The 19469-nt window shown below is 48.2% G+C and overlaps 1 protein-coding gene across 2 annotated transcripts in view; it reads left to right on the top strand.

The window, feature by feature from the left end:
* Nucleotides 1–19469, top strand: part of LOC133578320 (plexin-A1-like) — a 578589-nt gene that overhangs the window by 380350 nt on the left and 178770 nt on the right. For both annotated transcript variants that reach the window (XM_061932661.1, XM_061932660.1), the window contains exon 10: nucleotides 1328–1528. In XM_061932661.1, coding sequence (XP_061788645.1) covers nucleotides 1328–1528 — 201 coding nt within the window. The remainder of the gene's footprint in view (nucleotides 1–1327; nucleotides 1529–19469) is intronic.

Genomic DNA, 19469 nt, shown 5'->3' with positions numbered 1-19469 from the left:
CTACGCCGGATAGTCGAACCCCGGATTCAGGAGGAATAGTGTGGTTTTCGTCCTGGTCGTGGAACTGTGGACCAGCTCTATACTCTCGGCAGGGTCCTTGAGGGTGCATGGGAGTTTGCCCAACCAGTCTACATGTGTTTTGTAGACTTGGAGAAGGCATTCGACCGTGTCCCTCAGGAAGTCCTGTGGGAAGTGCTCAGAGAGTATGGGGTTTCGGACTGTCTGATTGTGGCGGTCCGCTCCCTGTATGATCAGTGTCAGAGCTTGGTCCGCATTGCCCACAGTAAGTCGGACACGTTTCCAGTGAGGGTTGGACTCCGCCAAGGATGCCCTTTGTCACCCATTCTGTTCATAACTTTTATGGACAAAATTTCTAGGCACAGTCAAGGCGTTGAGGGGATCCGGTTTGGTGGCTGCAGAATTAGGTCTCTCCTTTTTGCAGATGATGTGGTCCTGATGGCTTCATCTGGCCAGGATCTTCAGCTCTCACTGGATCGGTTCGCAGCCGAGTGTGAAGCGACTGGGATGAGAATCAGCACCTCCAAGTCCGAGTCCATGGTTCTCGCCCGGAAAAGGGTGGAGTGCCATCTCCGGGTTGGGGAGGAGACCCTGCCCCAAGTGGATGAGTTCAAGTACCTCGGAGTCTCGTTCACGAGTGAGGGAAGAGTGGATCGTGAGATCGACAGGCGGATCGGTGCGGCGTCTTCAGCAATGCGGACGCTGTATCGATCCGTTGTGGTGAAGAAGGAGCTGAGCCGGAAGGCAAAGCTCTCAATTTACCGGTCGATCTACGGTCCCCTCCAAGGGTTCTCATTGTCATCCCATTGGGTTGAGTTTTGTCTTGCCATGATGTGGGCTCTGAGCCGAGGATGTCGTTGTGGCTTGTGCAGCCTTTTGAGACACTCGTGATTTAGGGCTATATAAGTAAACATTGATTGATTGATTCAGTTTAAGAGACTGTTCAAACTACAAGTGTTCACAAAGTACACAAAACAATAATTATGATCAACATCTTGAACCCTTTTTTTACTGAGACAAAGATTATTTAAGTTTTTAATATATCTATGCTTACTATCTTATATTATTTATTTATTATTTATTGTTCACTGTTCTGTTACAGAGAACAAGGAAATTGGATAAAATTGCTCAGGTATGAAAAGGGGTAGGATTAAATAAGCTCTGCTTCTTCCTACTCCCTTTCGGACGTGCTGTGGTGTAACAACTGGAATTGTGTGATGCACTACATTGTATTTATGCACGTTCTAAATAAACTGAAACTGAAACTGAACTGAAGTGTTGATCCATGTCTGTCGTCTCTTCTGTTCAGGACTGCCCGCAGATCCTGCCGTCCACACAGATCTTCATCCCGGTGGGCGTGACCAAGCCCATCACCTTAGCTGCCAAGAACCTGCCCCAGCCCCAATCAGGCCAGAGGAACTACGAGTGTGTGTTCCACGTCCAGGGGGAGACCCTCAGCGTCCCCGCCCTGCGCTTCAACAGCTCATCCATCCAGTGCCAGAAGACAGCGGTGAGTCCAAACAAATCCTTGGAAAGAGTTGTCTTCTGTTTTTTTTTGTTTGGTGCTTGGTGTTTGCCGATAACACCTTTTTAGATTTGATGGATGACTCCGCTGAAATGGAATGTGTTGTTGTTTCTCAATCAAAGAGGCTTCAGTTTGAAGAATCTGCCAATGATAAACGTCTTGTGTCTCACACACTGATAAAGATGTCCAACTTTCCACGCACAAGATGACAAATACTGAGCCTCTTAATAGTTGTAAACAAAACATATCCTTAGATCTGAATCATAATACGAGTTTAGGTTTTGATACGTCCCACCGCCATCTGATGACCGCTGGACACACCTTTTTAATATAGTTTAATTAGTGAAGGAGTTCAAGTCTTGTTCACGAGTGAGGGAAGAGTGGATGGTGAGATCGACAGTCTTCAGTAATACAGAGGCTGTATCGATCCGTTGTGGTGAAGAAGGAGCTGAGCCGGAAGGCAAAGCTCTCAATTTACCGGGTCGATCTACGTTCCCATCCTCACCTATGGTCATGAGCTTTGGGTTATGACCGAAAGGACAGGATCACGGGTACAAGCGGCCGAAATGGCGGGGCTCTCCCTTAGAGATAGGGTGAGAAGCTCTGCCATCCGGGAGGAGCTCAAAGTAAAGCCACTGCTCCTCCACATGGAGAGGAGCCAGATGAGGTGGTCCGGGCATCTGGTCAGGATGCCACCCGAACGCCTCCGTAGGGAGGTGTTTAGGGCACGTCCAACCGGTAGGAGGCCACGGGGAAGATTATGTCTCCCGGCTGGCCTGGGAACCCCCGGGAAGAGCTGGACAAAGTGGCTGGGGAGAGGAAATCCTGGGCTTCCCCGCGAACCGACCTCAGATAAGCGGAAGAAGATGGATGGATGGATGGATGGATAGTATTTCCTAACGCCCCCTGGAGGGCCGGCCAAAAATATGTCTGTTTCTTAGCTGTGGTCCGTTTGGGCCGCAGCGGTACTCAGTTGTAATAGACGATAAAACTTTAGTATGGGGAACATATTCTAAGTAACAAAGACTCACAGTTATTTGGACACTAGGGGAACATATAAGGGTTGGGGTTAGGGTTAGGGTTAGGGTTGGGGTTAGGGTTAGGGTTAGGGTAAGGTTTGGGGTTGGGGTTGGGGTTAGGATTGGGGTTAGGGTTCGGGTTGGAGTTAGGGTTGGGGTTGGAGTTAGGGTTGAGGTTGTGGTTGGGGTTAGGGTTAGGCATAAAGAAAAACAGTTGGTTAGGGTTAGGGTTGGGGTTAGGGTTAGGGTTGGAGTTAGGGTTGGGGTTAGGGTTAGGGTTAGGATTGGGGTTAGGGTTGGGGTTGGGGTTAGGGTAGGAGTTGGGGTTGGGGTTAGGGTTAGGGTTAGGCATAAAGAAAAAGAGTTGGTTAGGGTTAGGGTGGGGATAGGGTTAGGGTTAGGGTTGGAGTAAGGGTTAGGGTTAGGGTTAGGATTGGGGTTGGAGTTAGGGTTAGGGTTGGAGTTGGGGTTAGGGTTAGGGTTAGGATTAGGGTTAGGATTAGGATTAGGGTTAGGGTTAGGCATACAGATAAAGAGTTGGTGAGGGTTAGGGCTAGGGCTTCCCCGCGAACCGACCTCGGATAAGCGAAAGAAGATGGATGGATGGATGGATGGATAGTATTTCCTAACGCCCCCTGGAGGGCCGGCCAAAAATATGTCTGTTTCTTAGCTGTGGTCCGTTTGGGCCGCAGCGGTACTCAGTTGTAATAGACGATAAAACTTTAGTATGGGGAACATATTCTAAGTAACAAAGACTCACAGTTATTTGGACACTAGGGGAACATATAAGGGTTGGGGTTAGGGTTAGGGTTGGGGTTAGGGTTAGGGTTAGGGTTAGGGTAAGGTTTGGGGTTGGGGTTGGGGTTAGGATTGGGGTTAGGGTTCGGGTTGGAGTTAGGGTTGGGGTTGGAGTTAGGGTTGAGGTTGTGGTTGGGGTTAGGGTTAGGCATAAAGAAAAACAGTTGGTTAGGGTTAGGGTTGGGGTTAGGGTTAGGGTTGGAGTTAGGGTTGGGGTTAGGGTTAGGGTTAGGATTGGGGTTAGGGTTGGGGTTGGGGTTAGGGTAGGAGTTGGGGTTGGGGTTAGGGTTAGGGTTAGGCATAAAGAAAAAGGGTTGGTTAGGGTTAGGGTGGGGTTAGGGTTAGGGTTAGGGTTGGAGTAAGGGTTAGGGTTAGGGTTAGGATTGGGGTTGGAGTTAGGGTTAGGGTTGGAGTTGGGGTTAGGGTTAGGGTTAGGATTAGGGTTAGGATTAGGATTAGGGTTAGGGTTAGGCATACAGATAAAGAGTTGGTGAGGGTTAGGGCTAGGGCTTCCCCGCGAACCGACCTCGGATAAGCGAAAGAAGATGGATGGATGGATGGATGGATAGTATTTCCTAACGCCCCCTGGAGGGCCGGCCAAAAATATGTCTGTTTCTTAGCTGTGGTCCGTTTGGGCCGCAGCGGTACTCAGTTGTAATAGACGATAAAACTTTAGTATGGGGAACATATTCTAAGTAACAAAGACTCACAGTTATTTGGACACTAGGGGAACATATAAGGGTTGGGGTTAGGGTTAGGGTTAGGGTTGGGGTTAGGGTTAGGGTTAGGGTAAGGTTTGGGGTTGGGGTTGGGGTTGGGGTTAGGATTGGGGTTAGGGTTCGGGTTGGAGTTAGGGTTGGGGTTGGAGTTAGGGTTGAGGTTGTGGTTGGGGTTAGGGTTAGGCATAAAGAAAAACAGTTGGTTAGGGTTAGGGTTGGGGTTAGGGTTAGGATTGGGGTTAGGGTTGGGGTTGGGGTTAGGGTAGGAGTTGGGGTTGGGGTTGGGGTTAGGGTTAGGGTTAGGCATAAAGAAAAAGAGTTGGTTAGGGTTAGGGTGGGGTTAGGGTTAGGGTTAGGGTTGGAGTAAGGGTTAGGGTTAGGGTTAGGATTGGGGTTGGAGTTAGGGTTAGGGTTAGGGTTGGAGTTGGGGTTAGGGTTAGGGTTAGGATTAGGGTTAGGATTAGGATTAGGGTTAGGGTTAGGCATACAGATAAAGAGTTGGTGAGGGTTAGGGCTAGGGCTTCCCCGCGAACCGACCTCGGATAAGCGAAAGAAGATGGATGGATGGATGGATGGATAGTATTTCCTAACGCCCCCTGGAGGGCCGGCCAAAAATATATCTATTTCTTAGCTGTGGTCCGTTTGGGCCGCAGCGGTACTCAGTTGTAATAGACGATAAAACTTTAGTATGGGGAACATATTCTAAGTAACAAAGACTTAATTCACAGTTATTTGGACACTAGGGGAACATATAAGGGCTAGGGTTGGGGTTAGGGTTAGGGTTAGGGTTGGGGTTAGGGTTAGGGTTAGGGTTAGGGTTGGGTTTGGGGTTAGGGTTGGGGTTAGGGTTAGGGTTGGGGTTAGGGTTGGGGTTGGAGTTAGGGTTGGGGTTAGGGTTAGGATTAGGGTTAGGATTAGGGTTAGGGTTAGGCATAAAGAAAAAGGGTTGGTTAGGGCTAGGGTTGGGGGTGGGGTTAGGGTTAGGGTTGGAGTTAGGGTTAGGATTGGGGTTAGGGTTAGGGTTGGAGTTAGGGTTGGGGTTGGGATTGGAGTTAGGGTTAGGGTTGGGGTTAGGATTAGAATTAGGGTTAGGCATAAAGAAAAATAGTTGGTTAGGGTTAGGGTTGGGGGTGGGGTTAGGGTTAGGGTTGGAGTAAGGGTTAGGATTGGGGTTAGGGTTGGAGTTAGGGTTAGGGTTGGAGTTGGGGTTGGGGTTAGGGTTAGGGTTAGGCATAAAGAAAAGAGTTGGTTAGAGTTAGGGCTAGGGGTGGGGTTAGGGTTAGGGTTGGGGTTAGGGTTAGGATTGGGGTTGGAGTTAGGGTTAGGGTTGGAGTTGGGGTTAGGGTTAGGGTTAGGCATACAGAAAAAGAGTTGGTTAGGGTTAGGGCTAGGGTTGGGGGTGGGGTTAGGGTTGGGGTTGGAGTTAGGGTTAGGGTTGGGGTTAGGCATAAAGAAAAAGAGTTGGTTAGGGTTAGGGTTAGGGTTTGGGTTAGGGTTTGGATTGGGGTTAGGGTTGGAGTTGGGGTTGGGGTTGGGGTTGGGGTTAGGATTGGGGTTAGGGTTGGAGTTAGGGTTAGGGTTGGTGTTGGGGTTATAGGATTAGGGTTAGGATTAGAATTAGGGTTAGGGTTAGGGTTGGAGTTAGGGTTGAGGTTGTGGTTGGGGTTAGGGTTAGGCATAAAGAAAAACAGTTGGTTAGGGTTAGGGTTGGAGTTAGGGTTGGGGTTAGGGTTAGGATTGGGGTTAGGGTTGTGGTTGGGGTTAGGGTAGGAGTTGGGGTTGGGGTTGGGGTTAGGGTTAGGATTAGGGTTAGGCATAAAGAAAAAGAGTTGGTTAGGGTGGGGTTAGGGTTAGGGTTAGGGTTGGAGTAAGGGTTAGGGTTAGGATTGGGGTTGGGGTTGGAGTTAGGGTTAGGGTTAGGGTTGGAGTTGGGGTTAGGGTTAGGGTTAGGGTTAGGATTAGGATTAGGGTTAGGCATACAGAAAAAGAGTTGGTGAGGGTTAGGGCTAGGGCTTCCCTGCAAACCGACCTCGGATAAGTGGAAGAAGATGGATGGATGGATAGTATTTCCTAACGCCCCCTGGAGGGCCGGCCAAAAATATATCTATTTCTTAGCTGTGGTCCGTTTGGGCCGCAGCGGTACTCAGTTGTAATAGACGATAAAACTTTAGTATGGGGAACATATTCTAAGTAACAAAGACTTAATTCACAGTTATTTGGACACTAGGGGAACATATAAGGGCTAGGGTTGGGGTTAGGATTAGGGTTAGGGTTAGGGTTAGGGTTGGGGTTAGGGTTGGGTTGGAGTTGGGGTTAGGGTTGGGGTTGGGGTTAGGGTTAGGATTGGGGTTAGGGTTGGAGTTAGGGTTAGGGTTGGAGTTGGGGTTGGGGTTAGGATTAGGGTTAGGCATAAAGAAAAAGAGTTGGTTAGGGTTAGGGTTAGGGGTGGGGTTAGGGTTAGGGTTGGAGTTAGCGTTGGGGTTAGGGTTAGGATTGGGGTTAGGGTTGGGGTTGGAGTTAGGATTAGGGTTACGGTTGGAGTTGGGGTTGGGGGTTGAGGTTAGGGTTAGGATTAGGGTTAGGCATAAAGAAAAAGAGTTGGTTAGGGTTAGGGCTAGGGTTGGGGGTGGGGTTGGGGTTGGGGTTAGGGTTAGGATTGGGGTTGGGGTTAGGATTAGGGTTAGGCATACAGAAAAAGAGTTGGTTAGGGTTAGGGTTAGGGTTGGAGTTAGGGTTAGGATTGGGGTTAGGGTTGGGGTTGGAGTTAGGATTAGGGTTGGAGTTGGGTTTAGGGTTAGGATTAGGCATAAAGTAAAAGAGTTGGTTAGGGTTAGGGCTAGGGTTGGGGGTGGGGTTAGGGTTAGGGTTGGAGTTAGGGTTGGGGTTAGGGTTAGGATTGGGGTTGGAGTTAGAGTTAGAGTTAGAGTTAGGGTTAGGGTTAGGATTAGGGTTAGGATTAGGTCTAGGGTTAGGCATACAGAAAAGAGTTGGTTAGGGTTGGGGTTGGGGTTAGTGTTGGAGTTAGGGTTAGGATTGGGGTTAGGGTTGGAGTTAGTATTAGGGTTGGAGTTGAGGTTGGGGGTTGGGGGTTAGGGTTAGGATTAGGGTTAGGCATAAAGAAAAAGGGTTGGTTAGGGCTAGGGTTGGGGGTGGGGTTAGGGTTAGGGTTAGGGTTAGGGTTGGAGTTAGGGTTGGGGTTGGGGTTAGGGTTAGGATTGAGGTTGGAGTTAGGGTTAGGGTTAGGATTAGGATTAGGGTTAGGCATACAGAAAAATAGTTGGTTAGGGCTAGGGTTGGGGTTAGGGTTGGAGTTAGGGTTAGGATTGGGGTTAGGGTTGGTGTTGGAGTTAGGATTAGGGTTGGGGTTAGGGTTAGGATTAGGGTTAGGGTTAGGCATAAAGAAAAAGAGTTGGTTAGGGTTAGGGCTAGGGTTAGGGGTAGGGTTGGAGTTAGGGTTGGGGTTAGGGTTAGGGTTGGGATTGAGGTTGGAGTTAGAGATAGAGTTAGGATTAGGATTAGGGCTAGGGTTAGGCATACAGAAAAAGAGTTGGTTAGGGTTAGGGTTGGGGTTGGGGTTACTAATAAGCAATAATTCTGAGGTTATTGAGGGAAGACTCTTAGTTAATGGCTTACTGGTTGTATAATAAGGCCATGCAGAATAAGGCATTAATAAGTACTTAATAATGACTAATTAAGAGTCAATATGTTACTAATTTGCATGTTAATATGCAACTTATTATTGGTGAATATGTTCCCCATACTAAAGTGTTACCTAATAAAGTTCTCCACCACATATCAAGCAAACAGAAAAAGTCTGGAGCTAAAGTCAGAAGAGTTTCTTAAGCGCAAAAATTATGACTAAAGCGGTAAAGCTGTATTTCAATGTATTCAGTTATTTTTTTATTAATAACATTTTTAATGTGATAATATATTTTGCAACGTTGTGAACTCGATGAATGGTTGCAGTCAAGTGGTGCACGCCATGGACCCAGTTAACAAACAATCAGCCGTATTCTCAATGAATAATACTATCCATCCATCCATTTACTACCGCTTGTCCCTTTTGGGGTCGTGGGGGGTTGCTGTAGCCTATCTCAGCTGCATTCGGGCGGAAGGCGGGTACACCCTGGACAAGTCACCACCTCATCGCAGTGAATAATACTAATGGATTTTATTTGTAAAAAAACACTTTCCATTGAGCAAACCACCTCAAAGTGCTACAGTGTATTAAAAAAACAAATAAAAAGATAATAAAAATAAAAACTAGAACTAGCATGCATATATCTTTAAAAAAGGCTTTTTTTTAAAAGAAGGGTTTTTAAGCCTTTTTTAAAGGCATCCACAGTCTGTGGTGCCCTCAGGTGGTCAGGGAGAAGCGGCAGAGCAGAAAGCCCGGTCTCCCATTGTTCGAAGCTTTGTCCTTGGAGGTTGGAGGAGGTTAGTCTGTCCGGAGAGGAGGTCTCGTGTGGAGGATTTGGGGGTGAGCAGTTCTTTGAGGTAGAGGGGGGCACTGGTGAGTTAGTAGGGAGACTTTGTATTCAATCCTGAGTGGAACAGGAAGCCAATGATTCATTTGATGACCGAGTGGTTATCATGTACACTCAGGGTACTTAAAAAAGTCTTAAATTTGACATGTTGAAACCCGCAGAGACACCGTACTGTCCTCTAAAGTGAGACAAAGCTGAATGCACCCTCAGGTAGACAAAGGTATGAGTGTTGGTGAGGCCTCCAACTAGTATGACAGATGAGAAGTAGCTAGCGTTAGAATTAGGGTTAGGGTTGGAGTTGGGGTTGGGGGTTAGGGTTAGGATTAGGGTTAGGGTTAGGTATAAAGAAAAAGAGTGGGTTAGGGTTGGGGGTGGGGTTAGGGTTTGGGTTGGGGTTGGAGTTAGGGTTAGGGTTAGGGTTGGGGTTAGGGTTAGGGTTTGGGTTAGGATTAGGGTTAGGATAAGGATTAGGGTTAGGCATACAGAAAAACCCTAGCCCCCTGGAGGGCCGGCCAAAAATATATATGTTTCTTAACTGTGGTTTGTTTGGGCCGCAGCGGTACTCAGTTGTAATAGACGGTAACACTTTAGTATGGGGAACATATTCTAAGTAACAAAGACTTAATTTACAGTTATTTGGACACTAGGGGAACATATAAGGGCTAGGGTTGGGGTTAGGATTAGGGTTGGGGTTAGGGTTAGGGTTGGGGTTGGGGTTAGGGTTGGGGTTGGCTTTGGGGTTGGGGTTAGGGTTGGGGTTGGAGTTAGGGTTAGGGTTGGAGTTGGGGTCGGGGTTAGGGTTAGGCATAAAGAAAAAAGTGTTGGTTAGAGTTAGGGGTGGGGTTAGGGTTAGGGTTGGGGTTAGGGTTAGGGTTGGAGTTAGGATTAGGGTTAGAGTTGGGGTTGGGGTTATGGTTAGGGTTAGGCATAAAGAAAAATAATTGGTAAGGGTTAGGGGTGGGGTTAGGGTTAGGATTGGAGTTAGGGTTGGGGTTGGGGTTAGGGTTAGGATTGGGGTTGGGGTTAGGATTAGGGTTAGGCATACAGAAAAAGAGTTGGTTAGGGTTGGAGTTAGAGTTAGGATTGGGGTTGGGGTTGGGGTTGGAGTTAGGATTAGGGTTGGGGTTGGGGTTGGGGTTAGGGGGTTAGACAAAGGTATATGTGTTGGTGAGGCCTCCAACTAGTATGACCGATGAGAAGTAGCTAGCGTTGCGCTCCACCGAGGCTGAAAACGTGAGGTAGGAGTTTGCCTGTGAAGCTAGTTTGTAGCAGATTGATCTCGTTCACACGTTGACTCTGTACTTCACTCACCTTTCCACGGTCTGTCTCGTGAGCCCATCTCTCCTTTCTACCTTCTCCTTTTCTCCTGTCTGTCAAAGCCGGTCTCAGAACGTTCTATCTGCTACGCTCCGACCGTGGTGTAGGTAAGTGTAAACTTCACCAGGATTGTTGACAGGCCTGAGGTCTGCTTCGTGGCAGATGTTGACAGCAGAGCTAATGACTTCCAGACAGGGTTGTGTCTCCATCAGCCGGGGATGCGAGCTGTTAAACCTCACCCCGGCCAAGTTTTTTTCTATTTAATGTCCACAAAGTAGACGTGCCGCCCGTGGTAATTAGCCTGGGGTTGTCAGCACTTCTCTCCCTTGTTAGCAATTAGCTGTTGGCCAAGTATGGATGAAAGAAGAAGAGACCGTGTCTCGTCACTGTACGCCATAAAGAAGAAGCCAGATGCGTAAACATGATTATTTGACGTTACTACTTTTTGAAGAACTGTGCTTGCTTTCTACTTTTGAAAGCTCGAGCTCAATAAATCCCGTAAAGAAGCAGTGGTCAGATTGTTAGAATTGTATTGATTTGGACGGTGCTGGGCTATTAATTGAGAGTTGGTATTGATTCCCCGTTTGTTGTAACTCAACATTCCCAATGTGAGTATTGTCTCGGGTTGCTGACGTGATAGAATTAATAATACGATATTTGACTCGGGGGCTCTGTCCACACCACATGGATATCTTCAAAAATGCACATTTACCGTGTCCTTTCACAAACAATGTATTTACTTAAAAACTGTTCATCATCATTTGATCATCACTTTTAACTTGGGCGGTATAGCTTGGTCGGTAGAGCAGACCGTGCCAGCAACTTGAGGGTTCCAGGTTCGACCCCCGCTTCCGCCGTCCTAGTCACTGCCGTTGTCCTGGGTCTTCCCCGTGGCCTCCTACCGGTCGGACGTGCCCAAAACACCTCCCTAGGGAGGCGTTCGGGTGGCATCCTGAGCAGATGCCCAAACCACCTCATCTGGCTCCTCTCCATGTGGAGGAGCAGCGGCTTTACTTTGAGTTCCTCCCGGATGACAGAACTTCTCACCCTATCTCTAAGGGAGAGCCCCGCCACCCGGCGGAGGAAACTCATCTCGGCCGCTTGTACCCGTGATCTTGTCCTTTCGGTCATAACCCAAAGCTCATGACCATAGGTGAGGATGGGAACGTAGATCTTGTACCCGTGATCTTGTCCTTTCGGTCATAACCCAAAGCTCATGACCATAGGTGAGGATGGGAACGTAGATCTTGGTGGTAGCAGGGGTGTATAATGTAGCCTGGAAGAGTCAGGGCTGCATGGGATTCTGTGTATTTGTTCTGTTGTGTTTATGTTGTGTTACGGTGCAGATCCATCCATCCATCCATCCATCTTCTTCCGCTTATCCGAGGTCGGGTCGCGGGGGCAGCAGCTTAAGCAGGGAAGCCCAGACTTCCCTCTCCCCAGCCACTTCATCCAGCTCCTCCCGGGGGATCCTGAGGCATTCCCAGGCCAGCCGGGAGAGATAGTCTTCCCAGCGTGTCCTGGGTCTTCCCCGTGGCCTTCCTAGGGAGGCATTCGGGTGGCATCCTGACCAGATGCCTGAACCACCTCATCTGGCTCCTCTCCATGTGGAGGAGCAGCGGCTTTACTTTGAGTTCCTCCCGGATGACAGAACTTCTCACCCTATATCTAAGGGAGAGCCCCGCCACCCGGCGGAGGAAACTCATTTCGGGCGCTTGTACCCGTGATCTTGTCCTTTCGGTCATAACCCAAAGATCATGACCATAGGTGAGGATGGGAACGTAGATCTTGTAACCGTGATCTTGTCCTTTCGGTCATAACCCAAAGCTCATGACCATAGGTGAGGATGGGAACGTAGATCTTATACCCGTGATCTTGTCCTTTCGGTCATAACCCAAAGATCATGACCATAGGTGAGGATGGGAACGTAGATCTTGTACCCGTGATCTTGTCCTTTCGGTCATAACCCAAAGCTCATGACCATAGGTGAGGATGGGAACGTAGATCTTATACCCGTGATCTTGTCCTTTCGGTCATAACCCAAAGATCATGACCATAGGTGAGGATGGGAACGTAGATCTTGTACCCGTGATCTTGTCCTTTCGGTCATAACCCAAAGCTCATGACCATAGGTGAGGATGGGAACGTAGATCTTATACCCGTGATCTTGTCCTTTTGGTCATAACCCAAAGCTCATGACCATAGGTGAGGATGGGAACGTAGATCTTATACCCGTGATCTTGTCCTTTCGGTCATAACCCAAAGCTCATGACCATAGGTGAGGATGGGAATGTAGATCTTGTAACCGTGATCTTGTCCTTTCGGTCATAACCCAAAGCTCATGACCATAGGTGAGGATGGGAACGTAGATCTTATACCCGTGATCTTGTCCTTTCGGTCATAACCCAAAGATCATGACCATAGGTGAGGATGGGAACGTAGATCTTATACCCGTGATCTTGTCCTTCCGGTCATAACCCAAAGCTCATGACCATAGGTGAGGATGGGAACGTAGATCTTGTACCCGTGATCTTGTCCTTTCGGTCATAACCCAAAGATCATGACCATAGGTGAGGATGGGAACGTAGATTGACCGGTAAATTGAGAGCTTTGCCTTCTGGCTCACTTTTTTCTTCACCACTTGGTAACAGTTGTTTGCAAAGTCCCATCAAGTGGAGTCTCTTCACTCATCTTTGCATCGGAGGTGCAACGATTAGTCGACGAGAACATCGGTCGCCGACAATTGCATTTGTCACAACTAAAGTCGTGATGTCATCGCTCGTTTTTCCGAGCGCAAGCAGGTTTGCGCCGCCACGCGCACAGACATCGCCAGTGATCAAAGAGCCGCATGCGGCTCCGGAGCCGCGGGTTGCCGACCCCTGCCCTAACCCTAACCAAATAACTAAATTAAGTCTTTATTGCTTAGAATATGTTCCCCTAGTGTCCAAAAAACTCTAAATTAAGTCTTTGTTACTTAGAATATGTTCCCCATACTAAAGTGTTACCAAAAACATATAACTTTGTCTTGAATTTGAAAGAAAAACATTTTATTTTTCTCTAAAGAAGGGTTCGGTGAATGCGCATATGAAACTGGTGGGGTTCGGTACCTCCAACAAGGTTAAGAACCACTGCCTTAGAAAGACTGAAGGCCAAGGTTATATGAGTTATTCATGTCCCTTTAGAGTCTGGGCTACACCCTGTTCTGTGTTCTGTGCCCCAGGCTATGGATCCCAGGATGTCTCTGTTTGTGCTGTGTAGCATTGGTACTACTACTGGGTGGGGAAGGCTCACCAATCAATAAACACAAGGATGCTAATCCACAGTTTAGCCTGTTGTTTGAAAAAACACACACAGTCGTGACACGAATAGGAGCTCAGCGGAAAGACTGGATTTTTGGAGAGTACAGTAGTCCGTCGCGTATTAGTGTTGATCCAAAGAAATACCTGAGGTGAAACAAAACATCAGGAATGAAGGAAGGAACTGGCTTATGAAGAAGTAACAGTGGGCAATGCCAAAAAAGAAGAGAGAAATTGGAGCATGAATGAGCGGAGAAGAGTGAGAGGAAGAGTGATATTGAAAAGAAGATGGGGGGGGGGGGGGGGAGATGAGAGGATGTGAGAAATGAAATTGTCTGAAAAGTCTCCCTGGAGGCCAAAACTCAATCTCTTCTCTTTCATAAGAATACAACAGGATGTACAGGATGACCAGAGTCAGATCATGTTTGAAGTCCACCTTCCTGTTCTTTGCTCCACTTCCACGGCGATGATAACCCAATACCACATGCTATATCACACATGCTACAGTATATGACTACCCTATGTGGTAGTGTGATAGTGTGACATCAGCTGCATCCATGGTGGGAAAACATCAATATCCTTCTGCTGTTTCTGACTTTACTGCACATGCAGTCCATGGCATGTGGATCATCAGAATGACAATAGGCCCTCTTTCTCTAAAAGTTCAGGAAATTTAGTTTCCTGGACCTATAGGTTCTTGTAGAAGTGTGTGGTTTGTGTTCCCACCACATTTCACAGTTCAGGTAGTTTACACAAATCCTGGAGGAGTGGTTGACTACACTTATACACTGATACCAAGTAACTAAACTGAAAATATTAGGTAAACAATGTGATAAAGAACATTTTACATCAATCAACCTAGGGATCTAGACATCTGGTCAGGACACTTTTGCCTTCACCTTCATTGTCCATTCCTTTTTGGTGACTTTATATACTCTGGACCTAGACGTTGAGTCTGCGACATACATAACTGATGCAGTCTGCTTTGCCAGTCCAAAAGCATTCAATGTTTTCCATAGTCTTCACTCGGCGGCCAGGTAATACAAAGCACACGCTACCTTTTGTTTATCACATCCACGGGAGCCCGCATTCTAGTTGTCTCTCCTTCGACAAATGTACGAAGTTTTTCGCTAAGTAGAATCACAGCTGGGGCAGCACGGTGGGAGAGGGGTTAGTGCGTCTGCCTCACAATACGAAGGTCCTGAGTAGTCTTGGGTTCAATCCCAGGCTCGGGATCTTTCTGTGTGGAGTTTGCATGTCCTCCCCGTGACTGCGTGGGTTCCCTCCGGGTACTCCGGCTTCCTCCCACCTCCAAAGACATGCACCTGGGGATAGGTTGATTGGCAACACTAAATTGGCCCTAGTGTGTGAATGTGAGTGTGAATGTTGTCTGTCTATCTGTGTTGGCCCTGTGATGAGGTGGCGACTTGTCCAGGGTGTACCCCGCCTTCCGCCCGATTGTAGCTGAGATAGGCTCCAGCGCCCCCCGCGACCCCAAAGGGAATAAGCGGTAGAAAATCGATGGATGGATGAATCACAGCTGACCCGGCCGGACATTGGAAAGTTCTCTTGCCGTCTGAGAAGTGTTGTATCCCAGATAGCTGCAATCGCTTTCTTTTAAGGTATTCATGTGTGATTTCCACAAGTGTCTGTACATGTAGAAGAAGGAGAAACACGGACATGTCTGGATGACTCGCCTTCATATTTCCAGTGGTTAGCTCCGGTTGGTATGAAGCTGGCGGTGGCGCGTTAATAATAATAATGATAATTGATTTTATTTGTAAAAATCACTTTACATTGAGTAAACAACCTCAAAGTGCTACAGTGTATTAAAAAAAAAAAAAAAGAAATACAAATAAAAAGATAATAAAAAATAAATACAAATAAAAACTAGAACAGCCAAATAGCTAGAACTAGTATGCATATATCTAAAAAAAAAAAAAAAGGCTTTTTTAAAAAGAAGGGTTTTTAAGCCTTTTTTAAAAGCATCCACAGTCTGTGGTGCCCTCAGGTGGTCAGGGAGAGCGTTCCACAGACTGGGAGCGGCGGAGCAGAAAGCCCGGTCTCCCATTGTTCGTAGCTTTGTCCTTGGAGGTTGGAGGAGGTTAGTCTGTCCGGAGCAGAGGTGTCGAGTGGAGCATTTGGGGGTGAGTAGTTCTTTGAGGTAGAGGGGGGGCATTTCCATAGAGCAGGGGTCGGCAACCCGCGGCTCCGGAGCCGCATGCGGCTCTTTGATCACTCTGATGCGGCTCAGCAGCTTACTTGCTGAACCCCCCAATTTTCCCGTGAGACTTCCGGATTTCAGTGCCTCTCGCAGATTTTCACCCTTACACATATAATAAGGGCGTGCTATGATGGTACAACATTCGGCGCCCTCTACAATCTGTATTAACAGCGTGCCAGCCTAACAATTGTTATACAATATACATCTTCTGCTTGCACACGTACGTGACAGCAAGGCATTCTTGGTCAACAGCCACACAGGTTACACTGACGGTGACCATATAAAACAACTTTAAGACTCTTACTAATAATGCGCCACACTGTGAACCCACACCAAACAAGAATGACAAACACATTTCGGGAGAACATCTGCACCTTAACACAACATAAACACAACAGAACAAACACCCAGAATCCCATGCAGCCCTAACTCTTCCGGGATACATTATACACCCCTGCTACCACCAAACCCTGCCCCTACCCCAAGCCTGCTCCCTCACACATCAACCCCCCCCCCCCCCCCCCCCCCCCCCCCCCCCCCCTCTCTCTCTCTGTGCGTCGGTTGAGGTGGGCGGGGTTTGGTAGCGGGGGTGTATAATGTTTCCCGGAAGAGTTAGGGCTGCATGGGATTCTGGGTACTTGTCCTGTTGTGTTTATGTTGTGTTACGGTGCGGATGTTGTTTGGTGTGGGTTCACAGTGTGGCGCATTATTAGTAAGAGTGTTAAAGTTTTTTTTATACCGCCACTGTCAGTGTAACATGTGTGGTTGTTGAGTAAGTATGCCTTGCTGTCACCTATGTGAGCAAGCGGAAGCCCCATACAACATCTGGCTGATCAGGCACGCTGGTTGTAGTGGGCGCTGAATGCTGTACCATCACAGTACGCATGACGCTGACAAGCGCTATCATATATAACTCACGTGCCGCACCAGCTTAAAAATTCCATATAAAGGTATGGGCCGCGTGTCTGAGACCCCTGGTTTATACAAAAAAAAACTTTGTATGCAGTGTTAATTCATTTAAAATTTCAAAAGTTTTTGCGGCTCTCATTGTTTTCTATAATTTGTGAAACTGGTCAAAATGGCTCTTTGACTGGTAAAGGTTGCCGACCCCTGCCATAGAGGCACTGGTGGGTTAGTAGCGTTCTTTCTGGCGTCACTTCTTCTCCGAACTCAGTTTGTAAACGATCAATGAGTCCATACAAAGCTAAGAGCCGGAGATTCAAGAATTACACGGCTGACTTACCCGTGTAAAAATGTGTCCGAGGAGGGGGACCTTAAACGCTGGTTTAATGTGGTTTAAGTTGGTGTATTACCTGATTCTGATGACTTGCATTGCTTGGAATCAGACAGTGGTGCTGATAACGTCCGCATTTTCGAATGGAGGAGAAAAAAAGTCTCCTTCCTGTCCAATACCACATGAAAGTGGTTGGTTTTTGGCATCTTATTTGTCCAGCTTCCGTACTCCTTTGTATACACTTTACAAGAAATACATTGTCGGCAAACCCCGTAGCTTGCTAGCTTGTGCACGCCAGCTTTCTGAGACTCTTATTTTGTTAGCACAACTGTGCAACTGTGCAGTCGGTCTTTGGAGTTTTGACGACAGGTACGGCGCCAGAGTCTGTTGAAATAAAGTATTTCTCGCCTTCCAGTCGGTAATTTTAATGAGCTGGCAGCAGCCAGCGTCATCTCAGAAGACCCTCGGGTGCCGTGAATGTCAATCAAGTGACGAAAGTGACGTCATAGTGAAGATTTATGATCGCTCATTTTTAGGACTATTTTTTTAATGCCTGGCTGGTGATCGACTGACACACCCTCCGAGATCGACCGGTAGCTCGCGATCGACGTAATGAGCACCCCTGGTTTAAGGGGTTAAACGACTTAGTGTAGACATAGCCTAAAACCCCTTCTTCCACTCTTCTGAGCAAGCCCAGGAAGCTCTCTGCTGTGTCGGTCAATCAGGAGGTCAAAGCTCAGGGGCCACGGCCAATAAGAGAATATTGTGCTCGGAGTGGCAGGCGGGTTAAAGGAGCACTACGCCTGTTGTGAGGCCGCGAGCTCGGGTGAGCACAACGTGGGGAAGACAAAGGTGACGGACCACAGCTGGATGTTGCCGGCAGGTCAAAGGCGAGGCAAGGGAGTCGGACGAGTTCAGGACTCTCACTCTTGTCTATTCCTCTCTTAGTCGCCCGTGTTTCCACTTGTCCTCTTTATTCTTCACTCAGGTTTCCTCCCTAGAGGGCCGCACAGATAACATCTGTGTGGGCCTTACACCATTACCTCCCGTCTGATAAGCCATGGGGCCACTCTATCACCCTCTTTTTTCTGACTCCTTCACCAGTAAGAGGGGGAAAAAACACAGATGCGGGAAGGAGAAGAAAATCAAGTTTGGGGATAGGATGAGTGTGTGTGTGTGTGTGTGTGTGTGTGTGTGTGTGTGTGTGTGTGTGTGGAGAGCAGCTGTTAGCTAAAGGAGAGATGGGAAGTATCAGGGGTCCTGATGGCATCCAATTAAAGGAGATAAAATGATGATGAATTACAGTCGGGCAGTGGAGACAGCCACTCCTGCCGGTCCACACAGGAGCTCTCACACAGCAGAAGGGAAGTAGCAGATAGCAATGCTGGTGCCGGGGAAGAGCGTCACGAGCCACATTCTCATGAAGTCCAAGACTTCAGCCAGGGCAGCTGTGTAAATGTATATTGCCGTTTAATTTGCATCATGTCAAATTAAGACTAAATGCCCTGTTGTCGTAGTCATAAAAACAGGATTTCGGAGGGTTTCGAGGGTCATGGCCGCATCAGCTCGGACGGTGCACTAAATTAGTCTGATTTCTGAAATACGCTATATATAGTTCCTTAAGGCTCTGGATGCTGTGGGGCTGTCTTGGTTGACAAGACTCTGCAGCATCGCGTGGACATCGGGGGCAGTACCTCTGGATTGGCAGACCGGGGGTGGTGGTTCCTCTCTTTAAAAAGGGGAACCGGAGGGTGTGTTCTAACTACCGTGGGATCACACTCCTCAGCCTTCCCGGTAAGGTCTATTCAGGTGTACTGGAGAGGAGGCTACGCCGGATAGTCGAACCCCGGATTCAGGAGGAACAGTGTGGTTTTCGTCCTGGTCGTGGAACTGTGGACCAGCTCTATACTCTCGGCAGGGTCCTTGAGGGTGCATGGGAGTTTGCCCAACCAGTCTACATGTGCTTTGTAGACTTGGTGAAGGCATTCGACCGTGTCCCTCAGGAAGTCCTGTGGGGAGTGCTCAGAGAGTATGGGGTTTCGGACTGTCTGATTGTGGCGGTCCGCTCCCTGTATGATCAGTGCCAGAGCTTGGTCCGCATTGCCGGTAGTAAGTCGGACACGTTTCCGGTGAGGGTTGGACTCCGCCAAGGCTGCCCTTTGTCACCGATTCTGTTCATAACTTTTATGGACAGAATTTCTATGCGCGGTCAAGGCGTTGAGGGGATCCGGTTTGGTGGCTGCAGGATTAGGTCTGTGCTTTTTGCAGATGATGTGGCTTCATCTGGCCAGGATCTTCAACTCTCACTGGATCGGTTCGCAGCCGAGTGTTAATTGACTGGGATGAGAATCAGCACCTCCAAGTCCGAGTCCATGGTTCTCGCCCGGAAAAGGGTGGAGTGCCATCTCCGGGTTGGGGAGGAGATCTTGCCCCAAGTGGAGGAGTTCAAGTACCTCGGAGTCTTGTTCACGAGTGAGGGAAGAGTGGATCGTGAGATCGACAGGCGGATCGGTGCGGCGTCTTCAGTAATGCGGACGCTGTATCGATCCGTTGTGCTGAAGAAGGAGCTGAGCCGGAAGGCAAAGCTCTCAATTTACCGGTCAATCTACGTTCCCATCTTCACCTATGGTCATGAGCTTTGGGTTATAACCGAAAGGACAGGATCACGGGTAAAAGCGGCCGAAATGATTTTCCTTCGCCGGGTGGCGGGGCTCTCCCTTAGAGATAGGGTGAGAAGCTCTGTCATCCGGGGGGAGCTCAAAGTAAAGCCGCTGCTCCACCACATCGAGAGGAGCCAGATGAGGTGTTTCGGGCATCTGGTCAGGATGCCAC

The sequence above is a fragment of the Nerophis lumbriciformis genome, linkage group LG38 (genome assembly GCF_033978685.3).
Source record: "Nerophis lumbriciformis linkage group LG38, RoL_Nlum_v2.1, whole genome shotgun sequence".
Taxonomy (NCBI): Eukaryota; Metazoa; Chordata; class Actinopteri; order Syngnathiformes; family Syngnathidae; genus Nerophis; species Nerophis lumbriciformis.
This window is presented reverse-complemented; position numbering and strand designations above follow the sequence as displayed.